Source organism: Hypomesus transpacificus, chromosome 19 (genome assembly GCF_021917145.1).
Source record: "Hypomesus transpacificus isolate Combined female chromosome 19, fHypTra1, whole genome shotgun sequence".
Taxonomy (NCBI): Eukaryota; Metazoa; Chordata; class Actinopteri; order Osmeriformes; family Osmeridae; genus Hypomesus; species Hypomesus transpacificus.
In genome coordinates this window covers 15,133,656-15,153,645 of record NC_061078.1, presented here as the reverse complement: position 1 = coordinate 15,153,645, position 19,990 = coordinate 15,133,656, and the positions used below count along the sequence as shown (strand labels likewise).

The window sequence follows — 19,990 nt, the reverse complement described above, 5'->3', positions numbered from 1 at the left end:
CTTTGGTAATGAGCTAAATTCTTTAACGCTTATTATTTAAAATGTGAGATGACAGTATTATTCGTCAACTAGTAGGCTATTCATGCAGTTTTTTTTTTGCAGCACGTCAATAAACAACTGTTGGCTAAAATACTTGACTGGACTTTGCTTTTCTTTATCTCAAATGTGTGTAAGTGTGGCATGTAGAATTGATATTCTAGCGACATACAAGTGCATTTTATCTACTGAAAGGTGTTTCACCGAGGCCAGCACTATCTGAATGTTAATGGCGCCCTCCAGTGGTATTACGACTGTATTTTTGTGCTGAAGTTCAAGTTACTCAGTTGAAACCGAATATTATAATATACATGTTTTAAAATACCATGTTAAACAATCAACAATGAACCAAATAATAGAATTAATATGTAACGATGAAAAGTAAAAAATGATTTTCAGCAAACAGTATGCTAAATAATTAGCGTTATGGCCTGAAAAACATAAAAACAAAACATGCTATTCAGCCTCTTAGCCAATCATAATCACAAACAATGGGTTGTTTTGCATACGGCATCAACCTCCCAATGAATACGGGAGGATGGAGGAAAGAGGCGTGGTTTGCTAACATTTCGCGCGTAACTTGGTTCCATGTGGAAGCAAGTTCCGGTGAGCCGAGACACTGAAGAGTAGTTGATCGGACCAAGTGGCAACTATTTATTTGTCGCTCGTCCCGTCGTGAACAAATTCGTGCTACTTTGCGAGCGGACAATGTCTCAGCCACGAGTTACCGATTTCTTTGCGCAGAGAAAGAAAAGTGATTTATCCAGGGCTTCGCGTGCTAAAGGACAGAAAACGCACAACGAGGACAATGGGGCACTCGCTGTGGACACTGCGACATTAGCAGTCAGGCCGAAAACCAGACAAAATCGGTCGAAGAACATCATTGCGTTGAAAAACACGTCGAAATCCACGCGTTCGGATAAAGCAATTGAAGAGGAGTTTTTGAGAGTTATTGACGAGGCAACATCTGTTAAAGTGGGGTCTGAACCATCGTCGTTTATTAGGTCTGACTCTGAAACGCTCACTTTGCATGAGAGCCCCAAAACCCCGAAAAGAACGTGTGCGGACGCGGAGTTCGATTTAGGTTCAGCCGTGTTCTCTACCACTGCCGACCACAGCACAGCGAAGAAAAAACGACTACAGGTTGAATCAAGCGTTACAGTAAAAGTCGTCGACAAAACATCAGTAAAGACTGCCAGAAAGAAACTAATCCTCTCCAAAGACACTGAACAGGTGAAGTACACTAGCTAGAAGAAACTTACGAACATGTTGACAATTTTTAATTTGACGGGTGTTTAGTAGATAAGATATCGATATCCACTCTGACTACTTCTATATGTTCTCCTCTCTATGATTAGCAAGATGTGGAGCAAGGTGTCCTGCAGTTGCCACAAAATTCACCACAGTCAGTTGATAATGACTCAAAGACTATCTTGATTCATGGTACCAACTCTCCCACCACCAAACACCGTAACCAGAGCACAGCCAATAAGTCACCTACTGGAAACGAGGTAAGGGGCTCAACACAGGAACCACGGTTGGCTTGTTATCATGGACACTGTTTGCATTTTCAACCCGAGAAAGTTGTGTACTCAATCACAGTAACTACAAAGCAACTATGCAAAACGAGGGTGAAATCATCACTGTAATGAGGAAGATGACTTAAGGCTTAATACATTTTGCCACCAGGCTCTCTCCAAAGATGCTGTTACCACCCTTAAGGCTCGGCTTCAGAAGATCAAGGCCCAGGCGGAGAAGCTCTCCTCTTCTCCCTCCCCAGCCCCTGAAGCTGTGTCTACTGCCCCAGGTCTCCAGGCCAAGCTAGCCCGTGCCAGACAGCTTGCTGCCCGGGCCGAGCAGAGGAAGGTCAGGGCTACTGAAGACCAAGCCCAGCCACTGGCAGAGTAAGATGACAATCTTTAGGATTATTTGTATTTCATACATTTTTTCGGTAAATTTAAACTGACAATTTTATACACTGTACTAGTTTCTTGAGTGCAAAGATGGTTAAAACAATCCTGTCTAGAATGCAAAGTGAAACTGCTTTGTTGCTATTGAATGTAATTACTGCTTTGACACTCATAGAAGAGAAGTCAAGTTTTTTTCCAATGCTGCTGTTAGTTGCTGCTGCTCTCTAGTGACTTGATTACAACTCTCCTGTCCACTTGTCCTACAGGGAGAAGCAACCAAGCTATCAGCGGTACCACACCCTAGCACAAGACATTCCTCCAGGGCTCAGTTTGCCCTACCACTACAAGCTGCTGGCTGACGCGTTCCGCAGCATGGACACCATTACAGGCATGCTCTTCAACCGCTCAGAAACCGTCACCTTTGCTAAGCTCAAACAGGGAGTCGAGGACATGACACGCAGGTAACAAGACTCAAATGTCTGCGTTTGTACACACTGAAATGTTATGTGTTTTTTATTTTTTATTTCAATTATCACGTTCTGAAAGATCCTGACTTAATATTTCTAACCAGGCGTTTTGAGGAGACTCATGTTGGCCAGATCAAGACAGTCTATCCATCAGCCTACACCTTCCGCCAGGAGAGGAACATCCCGACCTTCAGCTCTACCCTCAAGAAGTCGAGCTACCAGCTCACCTTGGAACCTGTTCTAGAAGATTCCGAGGGCACCGGGAAGCCAGAGACGCGGCCAACGTTGTCGGCCTCCCGCCAACTGGAGCGGAGGCGTATCTTCCACAAGAGCCTGGTCAACATGGTGAAGGAGCACCACAAGGTTAGGAATCACACACACTTATGTTAACAGCAGCTTTGGCCTTTTATCTCTGCTTGTATTATCTGTACCCATGCAACTCATCTGAAATTTATAATTATCACATTAGCCATTGCCTTTCTTTCAATTAACAGAAGAGTGCTGTTACCAGTCAGTGCCATTTGTGTCAAACGGACCATTTCATTACTTGTCAGGGAAAACAAGTAACTATCAGTCTAACCTTCTGCTGTTTGTGCCGTAGGTTTTCCTGTCCTCGCTGAACCCCCCGGTTACAGTCCCTGATGACAAGCTGACCCGCTGGCACCCCCGCTTTAATGTAGACCAGGTGCCCCAGCCCCAACCCAGCTTCCTGCCACAGCCCCCTCAGACAGAGAAGATGACCACAGCTCAGGAGGTTCTGGATAATGCCCGTTCCATCATGACCCCAAAGGTACAGCCATACCAGCCTTTGGTCTGCAGTTTTTAGTCATTTATGCATCTGTGCTGCTGACAGTGTGATCTGTGTTTGTAGATGGAGAAGGCTCTGGCCAAAATGTCCCTGAAGACTGCGGAGACTGGCCGTGCCAAAGAGTTGGCGAGTGTCCCTCCACAGCCAGGCGCATCTCCTATGTCTGCCCCAGGGCCAAACCCTGTTGAAACCCCCAGTGCCCTCAAAGGAGTGTCCCAGTCCCTGCTAGAAAGGGTAGGTCATAGTCCTGTAGTCCCATGGTGGTTTTCAGATTTTCCCACTCATACATCTGGCACCTTCCATATCAAGGCAAACTCCACATTTGTGTATGTATTTATACATAATGAGACTGTCTTCCTGTTATCTCAGATACGTACCAAGGAGGCTCAGAAGCTGCAAGTTGCCATGACCCGGAACCCCCTGCAGGAGGAACGCCTGCTGATGTTGTCACGACTCTGCGAGCTGGCAAGGATCCTGAGGAATGTCTTTGTGGCCGAGAAGAAGCCTGCCCTCATCATGGAGCTGACGTGCAACCGTATGGTTTCCAGCTACCGCTCCGCTCTCAGCACAGGTACATGTTCAATCTCGGCAGAGCATGCACAGGACTGAACAAGGCTCCCAATCCCATGTTTTTTAAATGCGTATTTGCGTTTTATTTTGTCAATTTCCAGGGGAGATGGAGAAACACCTCAGACTGCTGGCAGAGCTGACCCCTGAGTGGCTGGTCATTCACAAAATTAGAAAGGATTTTTATTTCAAGCTGAACAAGACCATGGACCTCAGCATGGTTCTGCAGAAACTCAACCACAAGATGAAAGAGGAGGAACTGGTTTGAAATTTGAGAACATTGCCACAATTACTCCCCCAACCTCCATATCAAAATGTGGGGTTTGATTTCTTTAAACGGTTCTCATTGCCACCACATTGCTTTTACTTATCCAATCACCCATGAGTGCCATATGGACGGTTCTAGAACTGGGAGATGGACTAAATGTGCAATGGAGAAGATGATTAGTGTAAATATATACCTGACTTTATCTTAAAGTTTTAATTGCAGGCTTTGTTCAATGTGCATTCTAAAACAAGTAAAAACTAGTACATCTGAAGCCTCAGTGGATTTTTTTGTAATTAATATAAAGATTTGCGCAATTGCCTCTTAACATTTACTTATTGTAGGTTTTTAAGGTGCAACAGTATAAATGATGGGTGGAATACATTAAGATATACAGCCATTTCTTTTGTGGTTTTACCTTTTTTTCTTTTGTTTAACTTGTGGCTAAGGGCTGCTGTTAGGTGGTCATCCATGTTGAAGTCCTGTTTCAGAAGGAGTAATTTAAAGACATTAAAATGAATGGTGAAACCCTAATCAGTTAGTGTTTAAATACATTCAAATGGGTAAACTGATATTAAAAAAACTTGTACACTGAAGTGAGCTGCTTAGTTTAATATGAACCTTTATTGAGAAATGTTCCAACACTTGAAACATGCATTAATAACCAAAAAGGCACCAGCATAAGTTCATACTGATACTTATTGCATACAAATTAATGGAATGCAAAAGGCTAAACTGTCATAGGTATATTGCATGAATTGTCAGACATTTACTGTGAAATAAACCAATGTGGGAACAGTAAGACTTAAAACGAATGCCCAAGATGAATGTGCATCACCCGAATAGAGAAGACAATAGATATCTCAATAGGGGTGTACCATGTTGAAGCAATCAACTTTTATAAACCTTTCTTTAGGTGTGTATATTGTGGGGCATTTGTAGGAAGTTATGAGATAGTTCTTCCACATAGTGACAAAGACAATGAATAATATGAAATGTATTTGAGAGACATTTGTTTCTTATGGGTGGCATGTTTGGGCCCATTTTACCATACAGGGAAAACAGTCCCTCAGTATTGCACCAGTGAGAAAAGAGGGAAAGGTTTCAGCTTTTCCACCCCATTGAGGTCTTTGAGCTCGATGACCACCAAGCAGCCAAGCACATCAGCTTTCTGCCTTTTCATCAGCTCACAAGTAGCGTACAGCGTCCCTGGCAGATGAAAAGAACAGACAGGAAGACAAAAATTGAAGATTGAGGCTCATCGAGGCCATTTAGGTTGCAGGTAGGGCTAATCTGCAACACATGCAGTTGTAAAGCCACAAATGTTTTTGTTGTAAGCTATCAACATATTTCAGTGAGACCCTCACCTCCAGTTGCTAGCAGGTCGTCAATAAGGAGGACCTTCTGCCCCGCAGACACAGCATCTTCCTGGATCTCAGCCTCTGCCTAGAGGAACACAACATGCAATTGACTGCTTCTCTACAGCAACAGTAGGGGCCTCCAACTCTGTTTCTGGGAGCTCCCTGCTGTAGGTTTTCACATTTACATTTTAGTCATTTAGCAGACGCTCTTATCCAGAGCGACTTACAGTAAGTACAGGGACATTCCCCCCGAGGCAAGTAGGGTGAAGTGCCTTGCCCAAGTACACAACGTCATTTGACACAGCGGGGAATCGATCCGGCAACCTTCTGATTCTAGCCCGACTCCCTCACCGCTCAGCCATCTGACTCCCCTCAACCTTTCACTCCAACACTAATATAGCACACCTGATTTTTTAAATTAGCTGGTTGATCGGGTAACAAGTGTTGAATCAGATCAAAGAAGTGTGGTTGGAGCAAAAACCAACAAAGCAAGTAGCTCTCCAGGAACAGGGTTGGAGACATTTGAGCTACAGTCACCAGAATGACTGCTATCACATTTCATTGCACTTCCAAGATCTGACAGGCAAAGCAGTCTTAACTATCATCTGCATTTCTCAGAGCATCTCCAAGTGCCTTATGAGGATTAGATTACATGAATGGGAGATCACCATTGCCACTGAAAGTTTTAGTTTCTTGACTAAATGTTCTTACCTTGCCGTATTCAAGGGTGTAGGACACAGAGACGGTTGGTCCAGGCAGCTTGCCCTTCTTCCTTACGAGGGCAAAGCCTACTCCTAACCTTTGGGCCAACAGGGGCCCAAACAGGAACCCTCGTGCATCCAGACCTGCACACCATGGAAACACATCACAACAAGGTCTAACAAAACTAGCCCATTATTTGTAATAATTTACCATGCCATTTCCAAAAACAACCCCAGAGAAAGTTTAAGATTCTGTAACATTAAACCGTCTTGTAAAACAGGTGACCTAATTTGTGCTACGAGAATGTCCTGTAATTACATTTATAGTTCCAGTGTAGGGCAGAGCTGCGGTTCATTCATAAAATGAATCCCTCCCACGTGACCGTGTGTCCCCTCTCAAGATGGATAACAGAGAGCATGAAAATGATCTAAAATGTAATCGCCACAACGCGTGGAAGTGGCATGAGCACAGGAATATGACAGGGTACCGACATTGATCTTGAAAGGAGCAACTACAGCAATACATACCGCATAAATGATAAAAAGGCGTAGGCTACATAGCGAGGTAAAGTTCGTCTCACATTCATCTGGAATAATATGTGGAGCTGGCTACAATCCAAAGATATTATGTTGCCATCCTTAACAGTAAAGAAGATCAAGTTTGGTGTTTTTGTGGAGGACAATAACTTGGATTTTGTTCTCAATATTGTGTTCTTATTAGGAAAGTTAATTTTACACAAATAGATACTTTAAAACTAAACCCAGCTTGAATCATTGGAAGAATGAGTTCAAATCTTAGAGTAAATCCCTAAATCTGATCAAAGACAAGAAAGCTCTTAAAGCTATCTAACAAGGATAATAGCTTAAATTAATCTGAGATGGCCTTATGTTGTGTATGTGTATAGATATTGTGTATATGTTTATATGTAATATTATTTAGTTTTGTTGTTGTTATAATTTGAAAGTAATTATTATCATTATTTAGTTTTTGGGTATTGTCTATATGTCTATTGGTGATTTTGTTTTTGATCAAACTGAGGCAGGGGATGTATTCATTGATCTGAAAATGTAAAAAAGAAAAAAAAAAAAAAAAAAATGTGCATTTGAACGATCCCTGGCGATGGAGGAGCTGTATTTTTCTGTATCGCTTTAAAACTTTTCTACAACCCAACCCATCTAAATTTTTCAAGGAACAAACATTTTGTTTCTTTTTCGACACAGGCATATTGTGACTATGGTCCGCATCCAATAAGAGTTCATATAAATGAGACCTTCATAAAATCCACCAATCGTTTACCCCGATATTCAAGTTGAGTAAAGTAGGAAGTAAATATTCACGTGCATTTTGGTGAGCCGGTATATTGTCAGTGGGTGACTGGGCTTCAAATGTATGGAAAGAAAGTCAAACAAATTGGTAATTCAGGTATTCTCTAAAGAACTTAGGAATGATTTGCTGGACCTGATGCAAGTTTCCTCCAGGATCACAATGACTCTTATGAGACTTGTTGCTCTTGTTGGTTAGTTGTAACTGATTTAAAATTATTGTACTCGCTGTGAAATATTTTACTGTTGATTGCTTTTTTACGGGTACACTCTTGCACTTTGAGGTTCATGTTGTTTAATTGTAACTTGTAAATTGTAACTTGTTGTTTAATTGTAACTTGTATAACTACATGCTCTTATGGTTCTTCCCCTTGGCACATATTAGTTTTTTTTAAATAATGTATGCTTCGTGTTTTGGCTACCCGAAATGTTTGGAGCTATCTCGTTGTTATGATCAATGACCTATGCACTTTTGTAAAGCTCTCTCTTGGAAGTCGCTTTGGATAAAAGAGTCTGCTAAATGAATAAATGTAAATGTTGACATGTACATTTACAATCAAATGTATGATCAACCCATTTGACCTTGGTGGGAGAAAGTCACATAACATCATGAAAACTAGCTTCAGATGCTGTTGTCAGTGACCTTTTTGAGGCTGAAGAGAGAGGAGACGATGCCTTTGTAGAGTTTGTACAATAAAGGCTCTAGAGTGAAGAGATTAAAAAACAATCTTTAGATGTTTAAGGACAGAGCAAGAAAGACAATGACGAAGGTTAAAGGTCAGGAAATAACTTTTAGAGCAGACCAAGACCTATCTGCTCGTTTGATTATGTTGACACAGCTCAGTCTCCCAACTTCAGCCAGCTCAGTCTACTATCTCCAGTCAGCTCAGTCTCTCATCACCAGCCATCTCAGTCTACTATTACCAGCCAGCTCAGTCTACTATCTCCAGTTAGCTCAGGGTCCTATTACCAGCCAGCTCAGTCTACAGTACACTCAACAAGAGGTATACTCAAGACAGCTTACACCCTCTACCTGAAACACATTATAGCATCAGATGTTGTGTATTAAACACTACATTAACACTTTCAACATCCTATATAATATGGTATTCGTTGTATAAAAACTTCTCAATAATGTTATCATATTTCTAAGTGTTTTTTGGCCATCCTGAGCACAGCCAGCTAAATCTCCAGTGTCAGTGAGTGCCCTACAGTTTTAATCACCGCCACTGATTTAAAAAATGAAGTAAATAAGGTAAATGAAAGACAGTGACACGGAAAGCAAGTACTTAATTAAAGCTCAACCGAGTTACTATTGTGGTGCCGAGACTTGTAGGCTTACTAGGCTAGCTACTTGACCCATGGTCACTTAGGTTGTTTTTACTATCAGCTGATCCTGTTACGAACCATTCGATTAGCTAACAAGATGATACACAAGTTCTGGTTGGTTGGAGAGTTTAGGTAGTTGAGACGATCGCCTGAAAGTTACTAGCTTTGAACTAAGCTACAGAAAAATGTGCAAGAATTGGATGTGCCAGCAAATGAAAATGTTGTAAGAAAAAAACGACGTTGATAATATCAAAGATCCAGCTCAGTGTTTCCCAAACATAGACTAATGTGTGGTGGTGCGCCACAGAATCAACACCGGCCGCCACACATTGCGTTTCGTAAAACATTTTTTTTATCGCTATTTAGGTAAAAACACGCAGCGTATTCGTTCAGCTGCATTTCCTTTCCCTGCTCTCCCTCCGTCTCTTTCACGCACGCGTCTTTCTCACATACACACAGTCACTACGTCAGCACACGTTAGCAACGATGCATACGCCGTTCTAGTGAGACCCACAGCTACATCAGCGAGCCTTCAGCATTAGTGCCGTAGCTAAAGGTCTAGGAAAGTTGAGGCCACTTTTCGCTAGGTACCGACGGACATGTATTAATCGAAGGTTCCCCTTCGTTCTTTTGGTGAGAAGTTTCAAGAGTTAGCTAATTACCCGGCGTCATGGAGCCGACCAGTTAAATAGTTATTTAGCACCCTGTATGCAGCGTCGCTACCTGCACATGCAGAAATTATTTGTTTGTTGTTGTTGATTTTGTGAATTATTTCGACCCCCCCCCCCCCCCCCCCCCCCCCCCCCCCCCCCCGGTCTGACATGAAACAACCCCCCCCCCCCCCCCCCCCCCCCCCAGTCATTTTAAATGACAGGTCATTTAAAAAACTAAAGCAGATCCGCGGGCTTGGCCCACAACTAATGACTCCTACTGTCTTTTCGAGGCCATTTCCCAAAAAGTTGACTTAACCTACTGTAAACCTTTGTCAGGCGCAATCCAACAGACCACTGAGATAGGGAAGGGCACCCACAGGGAGCTTGGGAAGTTGAGTGTGTGTTTGGGGGGGGGGGGGGGGGGGGGGGGGGGGGGGAGGGGGGTGCCCTACGCACAGCGCATGATGCGTGTGGTGGGAGCGGCGGTACTGCTGTCAAATTATACTCGGCACAGTATAAGGAGGACAGAACACATTTACAAAACAAAGACATTCTTTTGCAGACATGGTATTTTCAGTCTGTTGCTTTTCTTGCATCGTTGAACTATCTGTGAGTCATGTCCAAGGACTCTGCATGATACCACCTCATGCATTTAGAGCATGCAATCTATAATGTCAAGTAGAAGAGTATTAATGACAGTAGCAGTTGTTGTACATTCAGACGTCAAAGGGTAATCCCAAACACTTCACCTCACACCCTGGTCAACCCCAGAGAATCCCCTATCCAGGAGTAAGGATCCAGAGCCACAACTGTGCGTAGAGGTAAGCCCCACCAGTGCGCTCCCAATGTGTTTGCAGGAAACCGGGAAAGGATAGCCAAAGGATAACCACACATTGTGACGTGTGTGTTTGAATGTCAATTAGGCATTTAATTATATAATTAAGTCATTTATTTAAGCATTGTATGATATAATTATATATTTACTCATGTAAACACTCATGTTATTCATTTATTGGCTGCCCTAAAATCCCATTATAAAAACACAGACAAACAGATTCCTGGCATTAATAGATAGAAGGTCATTAAGATTTCTCATTAAGGGTAACCAATTAAAAGCCTATAGAAGCTATGGCCTATATCCCCTTCACCACCCTCATTGGGCTCATATCTTGTGGGGACGAGTCTGATTATAGGTGGGAAGCTGACAACCTGGTGTAGCCAGAACAACCTTGAGCTCAATGCTCTTAAGAGAGTGGAGATGGTTGTGGACTTCAGAAAGAATGCAGCCCCACTCAACCCCATCACCCTGTACGACTCCCCAGTCAACACTGTGGAGTCCTTGCGCTTCCTGGGCACTATCCTCTCCCTATTTTATTTTACATTCCTGTCTGTTGTGTCCTGTATAATGCACCACCACGAGGTGGTGACTACGCGTTGAACGGCAGATGTTTGAGTATCAAAGAAGATGATTGGAATTGAGGAGAAGTGTTTCCTTAGCATTCCTGTTCATTACACTACCCGTAGACGTAGATATGTCACAAAGTATATTCGGTCAACTTCTAACCTTCACTACATATCCAGTTCTTCTCCACCTGCCCTGTCTCTTTCCTTAGGGCTCTGGAACTGCCAGTCTGCTGTGAACAAGGCAGACTTCATCCCGGCGTTTGCATCCCATGCTTCTCTTCATGCCCTTGCGCTGACTGAGACATGGATCCGCCCAGAGAACACTGCAACTCCAGCTGCTCTCTCCGTCAAGCACTCCTTCACTCACTCACCCCGCTCAACCGGGCGGGGTGGTGGGACAGGGTTGCTTCTTTCCCCACATATTAAATACACATCCACACCACTCTCTGTTACTGCCAAATCATTTGAACACCATTATGTGATGCTAACTAATCCTATCAAAGCATGCTTAATTGTTCTTTATCGCCCACCAGGACCGCTAGCCGACTTTGTGGAGGAGCTGGACATGCTCCTCAGCGTCCTTCCGGATGATGGAACCCCCCTGATAATCCTTGGGGACTTCAACATCCACCTTCAAGGAATGCAGGCTGTCGACTTCTTGTCTCTCCTGACCTCCTTCGACCTGACGCTGCTGAGCACACCGGCGACCCACAAGGCAGGCAAACAGCTAGACCTCGTCCTGACACGTAACTGTATCACTGACTTAACCTCTGTAACCCCACTGCACATCTCTGATCACTACTTTATCCAATTCACTGTCTCTCTCCCTCCAATCCCTCCTACCTCCCCTCCCCTCGTAACTTTCCGGCGCAACCTCCGCTCGCTATCCCCCTCCCACTTCTCCTCTATTGTAACATCCTCCCTCCCATTGACGAGTTCTCGTCCCACCCCACTAACACTGCCACCGACACCTTGCTAACCACTTTAACTGCATCACTTGACTCTCTCTGTCCCCTGTCTACCAGGCCTGCACGATCTTCTCCCCCCTGCCCGTGGCTTACGGATGTTATTCGTGAAGAACGGTCCACCCTTCGAGCAGCTGAGAGGAGATGGCGCAAGTCCAAAGACGGTCTGGACCTTGATAAGTATCAATCCCTCCTCAAATCCTTCTCTTCTCACATAACTGGTGCCAAAACCCTCTACTTCCTTAACAAAATTAACTCTGCTTCAAACCCCCACAAACTTTTCTCTACCTTCTCCACCCTTCTTAACCCACCTCCCCCACCCCCTCCCTCCACCCTGACAGCAGACGACTTCTCCTCCTTCTTTGAGAAAAAAGTCGCCGACATTAGCAGTCGGTTCCCTAAACCCACCCTTCCTACCCCCTCACCCTCCATTACTGACCCAACTAAATGTCTAAACTCCTTCTCTCCCCTGTCCGAGGCAGAGCTCTCTGACCTCATTCTCTCTCATCGCCCCACCTCCTGTCCCCTTGATCCTGTCCCCTCCCCTCTCTTTCAAACCATCTCCCCCTCTATCATAACTTTTCTGCTCCATGTTCTAAACTCCTCTCTTACCTCTGGCACCTTCCCCTCTGCCTTCAAACAGGCCAGAGTTACCCCTTTACTCAAAAAACCCTCCCTTAACCCTGCCGTCCTCCAGAACTACAGACCGGTATCATTGTTGCCCTTCTTTTCTAAAACAATTGAACGTGCTGTATCTAACCAACTGTCTAACTTCCTTTCTCAGAACAACCTGCTCGACCCCAACCAATCGGGCTTCAAGACCGGCCACTCCACAGAGACTGCCCTCCTTTCAGTCACCACCCCCCTCCAGTCTGCCAGAGCGGCTTCCAGGTCATCCGTCATCATTCTGCTGGACCTTTCTGCGGCGTTTGATACGGTTAACCACCAGATCCTGCTCTCCAGACTTTCTGAGATGGGCATCACTGGCACTGCACTCCAGTGGATCTCATCCTACCTGTCGGGAAGATCCTACCAGGTCTCCTGGGGAGGCAAACTGTCAGGCCCACGCCAGCTCTCCACTGGTGTCCCACAGGGCTCCGTCCTTGGTCCCCTCCTCTTCTCTCTGTACACCACCTCACTTGGACCAATCATCACCTCTCATGGCTTCTCCTACCACTGCTACGCTGATGACACGCAGCTGTACCTGTCATTCCCTCCGACCGATCCGGGGATCTCAGCTAGGATTGAGGCCTGCCTCGCAGACACCTCCGCCTGGATGACTGAGCACCACCTCCAGCTGAACCTTGCCAAAACGGAACTTCTCATCATCCCGGCCAAACCCTCCATCTCCCATGACTTCTCAATCACCCTGGGATCTGCGACGGTGACCCCCTCATCCTCTGCCAGGAACCTTGGGGTTACCATGGATGACGAGCTCTCCCTCACGGCCCACATTGCTGCGGTCTCCCGGTCGTGTAGATTCACCCTCTACAACATCCGGAAGATCAGGAGATACCTGTCTGAGCACTCCACCCAGCTGCTTGTCCAAGCACTTGTCCTCTCCAAGTTGGACTACTGCAACTCGCTGCTCGCCGGTCTCCCATCATGCGCAACCCGCCCTCTTCAGAGGATTCAGAACGCAGCGGCCCGTCTGGTCTACAATCTACCCAGACGCTCCCACGTTACCCCGCTCCTCATCTCCCTCCACTGGGTACCCATAACGGCCCGCATCAGATTCAAGACCCTGGTACTGACCTTCCGAGCAGTGAACGGGACTGCGCCCGACTACATCAAGTCTCTCCTGCAGCCTTACACCCCCACCCGCCACCTACGGTCTTCTTCAGACAACCGCCTGGTGGTCCCACCTCTCAAGACCGCCCGGTCCCAGCACAAGCTCTTCTCCTGCATGGCACCCCAGTGGTGGAATCAACTCCCCACCTCCATCAGAGACACGGACTGTCTCTCCACCTTCAAGAGAAGGCTCAAGACACACTTGTTCCGGGAGTACAATGGTACTTAGGAATGGTTTGCTGAACCCAACGCTAGTTTCCTCAAGGTTCACAATGACTCTTGCTTAGACTGTTGCTCTTGTTGGTTAGTGGTAGCTGATTTAAACTGTTGTATTCTTTTTCTAGTTAATCCTATTTTTATTGCTTTCCTACAGGTACACCTGCACTTAGAGATTAATGTTGTGTAATTTTTAACTTGTTTAACTACATGCTCTTATGGTTTCTTCCCTTTAGCACTATTTTTTGGTTGTTCACAATATGTACTTCTTGTTTTTGACTACCCGCAATGCTGTGGGGCTATCTTGTTGTTATTATCAGTGACCTATGCACTTTGTGAAGCTCTCTCTTGGAAGTCGCTTTGGATAAAAGCGTCTGCTAAATGAATAAATGTAAATGTAAATGTAAGTAAAGAAAGAAATGAGGAATGACGTGTCCGTGCATTACTGCTGAAGTAGCCTACTAGTTAAAGATTACAGTTTAGTACAATACTACTTTATTAATACACCTGCATACATAACACTGTCCCCTTAGTATTAGTTAGTATTAGTTAATTAGACTTTTAACCTTTTGTATAGTATAGTTAGACTTGTTTAAACTTACACCACTTATTTAATTGTTACTGTTGAATGTATGCACCTTCCTCCCAAATTAAATTTATTGGGCCTCATGTATAAACGTTGTGTACGCACAAAAAGCTTGCGTACGCTGGTTTTCACGCACACTTTGTGATGTATAAAGATCAACTTGACTTGAGAATGTGCGGGCCGTCACGGAAGTTTTGAGCAGACATGAGAATGTGCGGACCGTCCAAAGTCTTGTCTGGCTCTGTAACATGGCGAATTCTAACTGAAAAGTGCCAAAACTCACCAAACAACATTACAAAATAAAGTTTCCACTACTAAGTTTATGGCGTTGACTTTTCAAAAAACTAAAACTAAAAGTTTGATCATTAATGTGGATGATCACATCAAAAAGCCAAAACCAAAAATGGGAAATGCTATATATCCTTCTGTTTATTCCGCCACCACTTAATAACTTCTGTTAAACTTGAGGCTGTCAGACGAACGACAAAATCACTCAGGAAATGCATGTCACTCTAACCCTAGCTAACATGCTGTTAGAATGTGCCACCACTCGTCTCTTTAAAGTTTTACATCATACAATTTCTTCTTAATTTCTGCCATGGTCTGGTTCTCCGAACCCACAGCATTTATGTAGCCTGGCTCTGCCCTCCTACGTACTTCCGCTAAATTTGGATTTTGCTTCTGTACTAGGTCTGGGAGCTCGGCTCTGAAGTCGGTTTCCAGAAACAATTTTTTTGTAGGTCCAATCAGCGAACAGAGGGAGTGGCTGAGAACGATGACGTTAATGTTGTGCACTTGTTTGAGTAGTTCAGTGATGGCTGCGGAGAAAGATACGAGCGAAAGTATTCTGCGGTTGTGGCAACGCTGCCGAATATAAGTCAAAGCCGGAACAAGAACATTCCTTGCTGAGTTTTGTTGGTGGCCATGATGTTGTGGCCCTCCTCACCACGGGGTTCGGGAAAAGTTTGATTTTCCAGCTACGGCAGCTAGCTCCGTTACAGTAGTGGTGAAGGAGTTGGCTAAGGCGAACGCTTGCGATTGGTTATGGCAAATCAGAGTGGCTCTGGGCGGATCCAATAGTTTGAAACTTCAACAGAGGACCCGCCTTCAAGGAAGTTAACGTTTGTCAATCGAGAGATCCCAGACCCTCTGTACAAATGAAATGTACGAGGATCTGGTTAGGACCAGGCTAGCATTTATGGCCCTATAATAATAATAATTATTTTATTTGTAATGCACTTTACATTGAGCTAAATCTCAAAGTGTACAGGTTATAAACAAGAAAGGGCGCAAATAGTGAGTTTTCCACTCCGCCGACTTTCTTTTGTCACTAATACCTGATGACAGGCCGCCAAACAGGACACATTTTCTCGCCTCCACCTCTGTTGTCAGAACCTCGATCTCACAGGCTGTGTTTAGCCATTTTACCGTATTTCTTCAAATAAACGCTAGGGCTTTTATTAAATAACATTCATTTTATTCGACGGCGGCGTTTAGTTGAAGAAATACGGTAATTCAGACAAAGAAATGACCTCAGTAGCGCATTTATAGACCATCTGCATATTCATTTATGGGAGGAGGCAAGGTGGGGTCAGTGGCTCATTCACATGCGGTCAATCTCACGTTGATTGTGATTATTAAAAGGAAAATTGCCCAGGACCTGGCATTATTGGATCGTTTTTATACATGTTAAAATTTCTGTGCGTCGGTACTTTGAGTTTTGGCCGTACGCCATCTTCTGGTATGAAAGCTGCGCAATCCTTTATACATGAGCAGTGTTTCCCACAGATAAGATAGCTATTTGTGGCGGGGTTGTTTCATGTCAGACGGGGGTCGGGGGGTTCAAAATAATTCCTTTGTTAATAATTCGTTACACAGAACTTTATTATATTAAATATTAATCCAAAATGATTCACACCTTCACAAAATCAACAATAATTATTTTTTTCTGCATATGCAGGTAGCAACGCTAGTGCTAAATAACAATTTAACTGGTTGGCTCCCCGACGCCGGGTAAGTAAGTAGCTCCTGAGACTTCACACCAAAAGAACAAAGGGGAACCTTCGATTAAGACATGTTCGTAGGTACCTAGCGAAAAGTAGCCTAAAATGTCCTAGATCTTTAGCTACGGCACTAATGCTGAAGGTTCGCTGATATAGCATATAGCTGTCTGGAGGGGGGGGGGGGGGGTACGGGCTGGTTGAGGGGGTACATCATGCATCCGGATTGCGCCCCAGGGGGGGGGGGGGGAGAAGCCACCTCCTGGAAATGACTCTGCAGGTTGGGATGTCTGTGTCTTACTAGAACGGCGTATGTATGCATCGTTGCTAACATGTGCTGACGTTGTGACTGTGTATGTATGTGAGAAAGACACGTAGGTGACAGAGAAACGGAGGGAGAGCAGGGAAAGGAAATGCAGCTGAACGAATACGCTGAAAACTGAAAATGTAATAAGCTAGTAAGAAAATATATTTTCTTCCCCTTCCGGTCAGGTTCACGTTCATTTTGATCTTCATATCAGTGTACAAGTAGTATTCTAGGATATAAGAAAAATCTTCCGTATACAATGGCATCCCACCCTTCCTTTATCCAATGGGAATGGTGTTCAAAGCATACAATATTGCCGCGGATGGGTTTACATTGGAGTTAGTTGAAACCCCAAGACGTCTCATACTGACGCCAAAGGGTAACCTGTGCGTCCGCATCCTACGCCTAGGGCCGTGACAAAGTGTCAGTATTTGAAGAGTTGGGAATGAGAATGGGTTTTTATATGGCTCTGGGATCACTATATGAAAGGCGCGATTGTAAACTACTGCCCTTCTGCTTGTTTAAGGTCCAGGCCAGGGTGGCTCATAACACACACGGCTTAGCATATCATTGGACAAATCGAGTAATTCCAACCATCTAAACTACAAGTAGGTCAGGAGGTGACCTACTACTTGATTCAGATGGGTGATTGTTTTGTGATTTTCTGCGAATAAATTGACAGATTCATACTGTATCGGGTGGTCTTCGAGAGGCAACGGTGCCAACTCCAGCTGCCATTGCAGGACAATCCTCCACCCAAGCGCACCCCAACTTTGTAGCAAGTATCCATCGTTGACAATAATAAGCCTCAATAATAAGAGCCAGGGCTCTACAGTGCAACTATTTCACTCGCATATGCCCGTAAAATGTGATACCTGAGCGAACCGGAATTTTTTTTTAAGAGCAGTCAGTGTGTGAGTAAAGACTAGCCTCCCCCAGCCCGCTGCTTATCATTCAAAACCTAGTCACTGGGAGCATGGCTCTGTGGGCTGCTTAAACATCTTGTTAAACAATAACAGAAACGGAACAAAATAGGGATGAGATAAGAAATGGTTGGGTTTGGTTAGCTGGTCATTCAGCTATATCAGGTGCCTTTTGTTGAAACATGTTAAACTTTTCATAACGTCTTAAACAATGAAGGCTTGTCAATGACTTTTTGTCGACCAACCAATCACAGTCATTTACTCATCCAGGTTGTGGATAGTACATCTGTAGTGGACAAATGTAGATTTAGCCAGAGCCAGGCTTCATTGTGCCAATATGTGATCCTTTTATCCAGCCTCCTCCTGAGAGCAACAAGTACCCCTTGTTCTATTTTACATCTGTTTTACTTAAGTTATTGTTATAAATGTTGTGCAGTAATCTTGTTTACATAAAGTGTGGCGTGGGTTGTGTAGGTGCTGCTATATGTTTAACATTTGCCAAATTCATTCATTTAGATGGTGGTTAGCTCAAGCTCACCCCAGAAAAGTATCGATAGTGGTATCGATAAAGACTCAGATCATTAAGCAGTCTCAACAATGGTATCGATAAAAACTAACGATCCCCATCCCTAACCCCATGCTCTTAAATGTGGCATTTGTATGAGCTGTTACAGGCTAATGCCTAGGGGAACAGAGTGTTGTTTTTTCCATTTCTACGGGAGACATTTCTAAGGGAAATGACAGACTGCTTGCATGTTGCACACCAATTCTCTATCTGACTGGTGTTTGAGAAATCTGTGATTTCTTATGAGCTTTTTTTTTTATGACGGACCACAGAGTTCCTGGTCCCTTCCTGTCCATCTCCCTGGCTGTCCTGTAATGCATTTGGTGGAAAGCATATTGATATAAAAACCAAATACACGTTGGTTATCCTGTCACAATCAAACCACAGACTAGCTCCTGGTTTACCTGCAGCTGTGTGGCCATTGGTCAAATTTTAGTTTAGCACGGCTTTAATGCTATGTTCAGTGATTAACAATTTCTTCATTTTAGTATAAACTTTTTATTGAAAAATTAAAGGGTGTGGAAGCATGCCAGGCATTATTAGAATAATCTGGTGTAAATTTGAGAGTATTTAACACAACTTTTAAAAAGTAGTAAGATTGGCAAAGATATACTATATTATTTTCAGAGATAAGCGATTTTCTATAATTTAAAAAAAATATTAATTGAAAAAGTATAGGGTGTATTTGGGAGTTAAATTAGTTTCATAATTCACAAACAAACTAACATGATTCACAAATAAATGTACCCTATTTTGTGATTCACAAATGTAACGCAATTTACAAATAAATGACCCCATTACATTTGTTTGCAACCTGACGAACAGGAGTTGCAAATCGGAGAACACGAGTTACAAATCGGACAAACACGAATTACAAATCCCTGCATTTGTGTGTGGATTTTTGGAACTTCCCTGATGTGCTTAGATTCACAAATGCATTTTTTCTAAAGTATATTCTATGCAGCCTATCAGATCGTCTCTTCCCATTTTAGCTGTGACTACTTTTTTGACTGATCACTCACCCACCATTAGCTCCACTTGCGGGTATGTCATTCTCACATGATCCTCAAAGAGATCGATCACTGCAGTCAGAGCACTCGGGTTCTTCAGGATAGGACTTATGTCTCTGTAGAAGAGGAACACGTGAAAATACGTCATAGCTAGTTAGCCCGTCTCTGCACATGGACTGCACATCCCTGTTAATAACAGCGCAAGGTAGTACACAATGAGTGGAGCTAGAAGGACTAATAGGAGTGAAACACTTCAAACCCTTCCCCAGAAATTGAAATGGTAGATTTGGCTACCCTACTACAGTAGTATTGAGTTCCATCTCTTAAATTGACAGCGATCTCATCTTTGGACGCATGTTGTAGCTGTAGTATAGTGTATAGTAAACACATACAGGATATGGTAGTACGCCAAATGCTGTTGTGTAAATACAGGAAAAACGACATAGTGTGTATTCACTGAACTTAAACTCCTCTGCCGGTGGGGGCCACAACATCTTCCCATGCTTAGCGTCCCGAGAAAGGAAAGTTCACGACTCTACTAGCTACAAGCTAGCCATTTGTGAAATAATGTAGTTCAAGAAGCGTAACCTTGACTACCTGAAAAGTATTCCTTCACTTGGAAAATCAGGAAATGGCCTGATGTTCTTGATCACCAACTCCAGTTTTGATTTTGTCGTGCTCTCTGCCATGTTGTTTCCATGTGACGAGTTCTCGAGAGTAAGGTAGCCAGAAGGTTGCCAGGTAGTTTTCAACTATCCCTCTTTCAAGTCGCCTAAAACCCTCTCAAAGACTCAATGTGTCAA

At 43.9% G+C, this 19,990-nt stretch overlaps 2 protein-coding genes across 3 annotated transcripts; one reads left to right on the top strand and one right to left on the bottom strand.

Moving 5' to 3' along the window:
* Positions 1-642: 642 nt before the first annotated feature.
* On the top strand, positions 643-4,638 carry cdt1 (chromatin licensing and DNA replication factor 1). Of its 2 annotated transcripts, XM_047041631.1 has the most exons (10): positions 643-859; positions 980-1,269; positions 1,395-1,547; positions 1,726-1,940; positions 2,213-2,407; positions 2,518-2,776; positions 3,015-3,203; positions 3,285-3,455; positions 3,591-3,792; positions 3,893-4,555. In XM_047041631.1, exons 1-10 carry the CDS (start codon positions 745-747, stop codon positions 4,054-4,056), a joined length of 1,953 nt encoding a protein of 650 aa, XP_046897587.1. In that variant the 5' UTR covers positions 643-744; the 3' UTR covers positions 4,057-4,555. The 2 variants fall into 2 exon arrangements, with proteins under 2 accessions (XP_046897587.1, XP_046897585.1); XM_047041629.1 differs by having other exon boundaries at positions 643-1,269; positions 3,893-4,638.
* Positions 4,639-4,658: 20 nt separating this feature from the next.
* aprt (adenine phosphoribosyltransferase) lies at positions 4,659-19,922 on the bottom strand. The gene is made up of 5 exons (XM_047041633.1): positions 19,785-19,922; positions 19,200-19,303; positions 6,126-6,259; positions 5,421-5,499; positions 4,659-5,262 (listed from the first exon to the last, which is right to left on the bottom strand). Exons 1-5 carry the CDS (start codon positions 19,874-19,876, stop codon positions 5,123-5,125), a joined length of 549 nt encoding a protein of 182 aa, XP_046897589.1. The 5' UTR covers positions 19,877-19,922; the 3' UTR covers positions 4,659-5,122.
* Between the last annotated feature and the right edge of the window lie 68 nt (positions 19,923-19,990).

What these genes read in the sequence shown, in the direction of transcription:
- aprt (XM_047041633.1), bottom strand. Translation starts at nt 19,876, where the DNA reads ATGGCAGAGAGCACGACAAAATCAAAACTGGAGTTGGTGATCAAGAAC. An exon ending in GCAAGTGGAGCTAATGGTGG is followed by an intron (nt 6,260 to 19,199) that starts GTGAGTGATCAG and finishes CATGGTGTGCAG; the next exon opens with GTCTGGATGCACGAGGGTTC. An exon ending in ACACCCTTGAATACGGCAAG is followed by an intron (nt 5,500 to 6,125) that starts GTAAGAACATTT and finishes GTGTTCCTCTAG; the next exon opens with GCAGAGGCTGAGATCCAGGA.
- cdt1 (XM_047041629.1), top strand. Translation starts at nt 745, where the DNA reads ATGTCTCAGCCACGAGTTACCGATTTCTTTGCGCAGAGAAAGAAAAGT. An exon ending in GTCGAGGACATGACACGCAG is followed by an intron (nt 2,408 to 2,517) that starts GTAACAAGACTC and finishes ATTTCTAACCAG; the next exon opens with GCGTTTTGAGGAGACTCATG. An exon ending in CCGCTCCGCTCTCAGCACAG is followed by an intron (nt 3,793 to 3,892) that starts GTACATGTTCAA and finishes GTCAATTTCCAG; the next exon opens with GGGAGATGGAGAAACACCTC.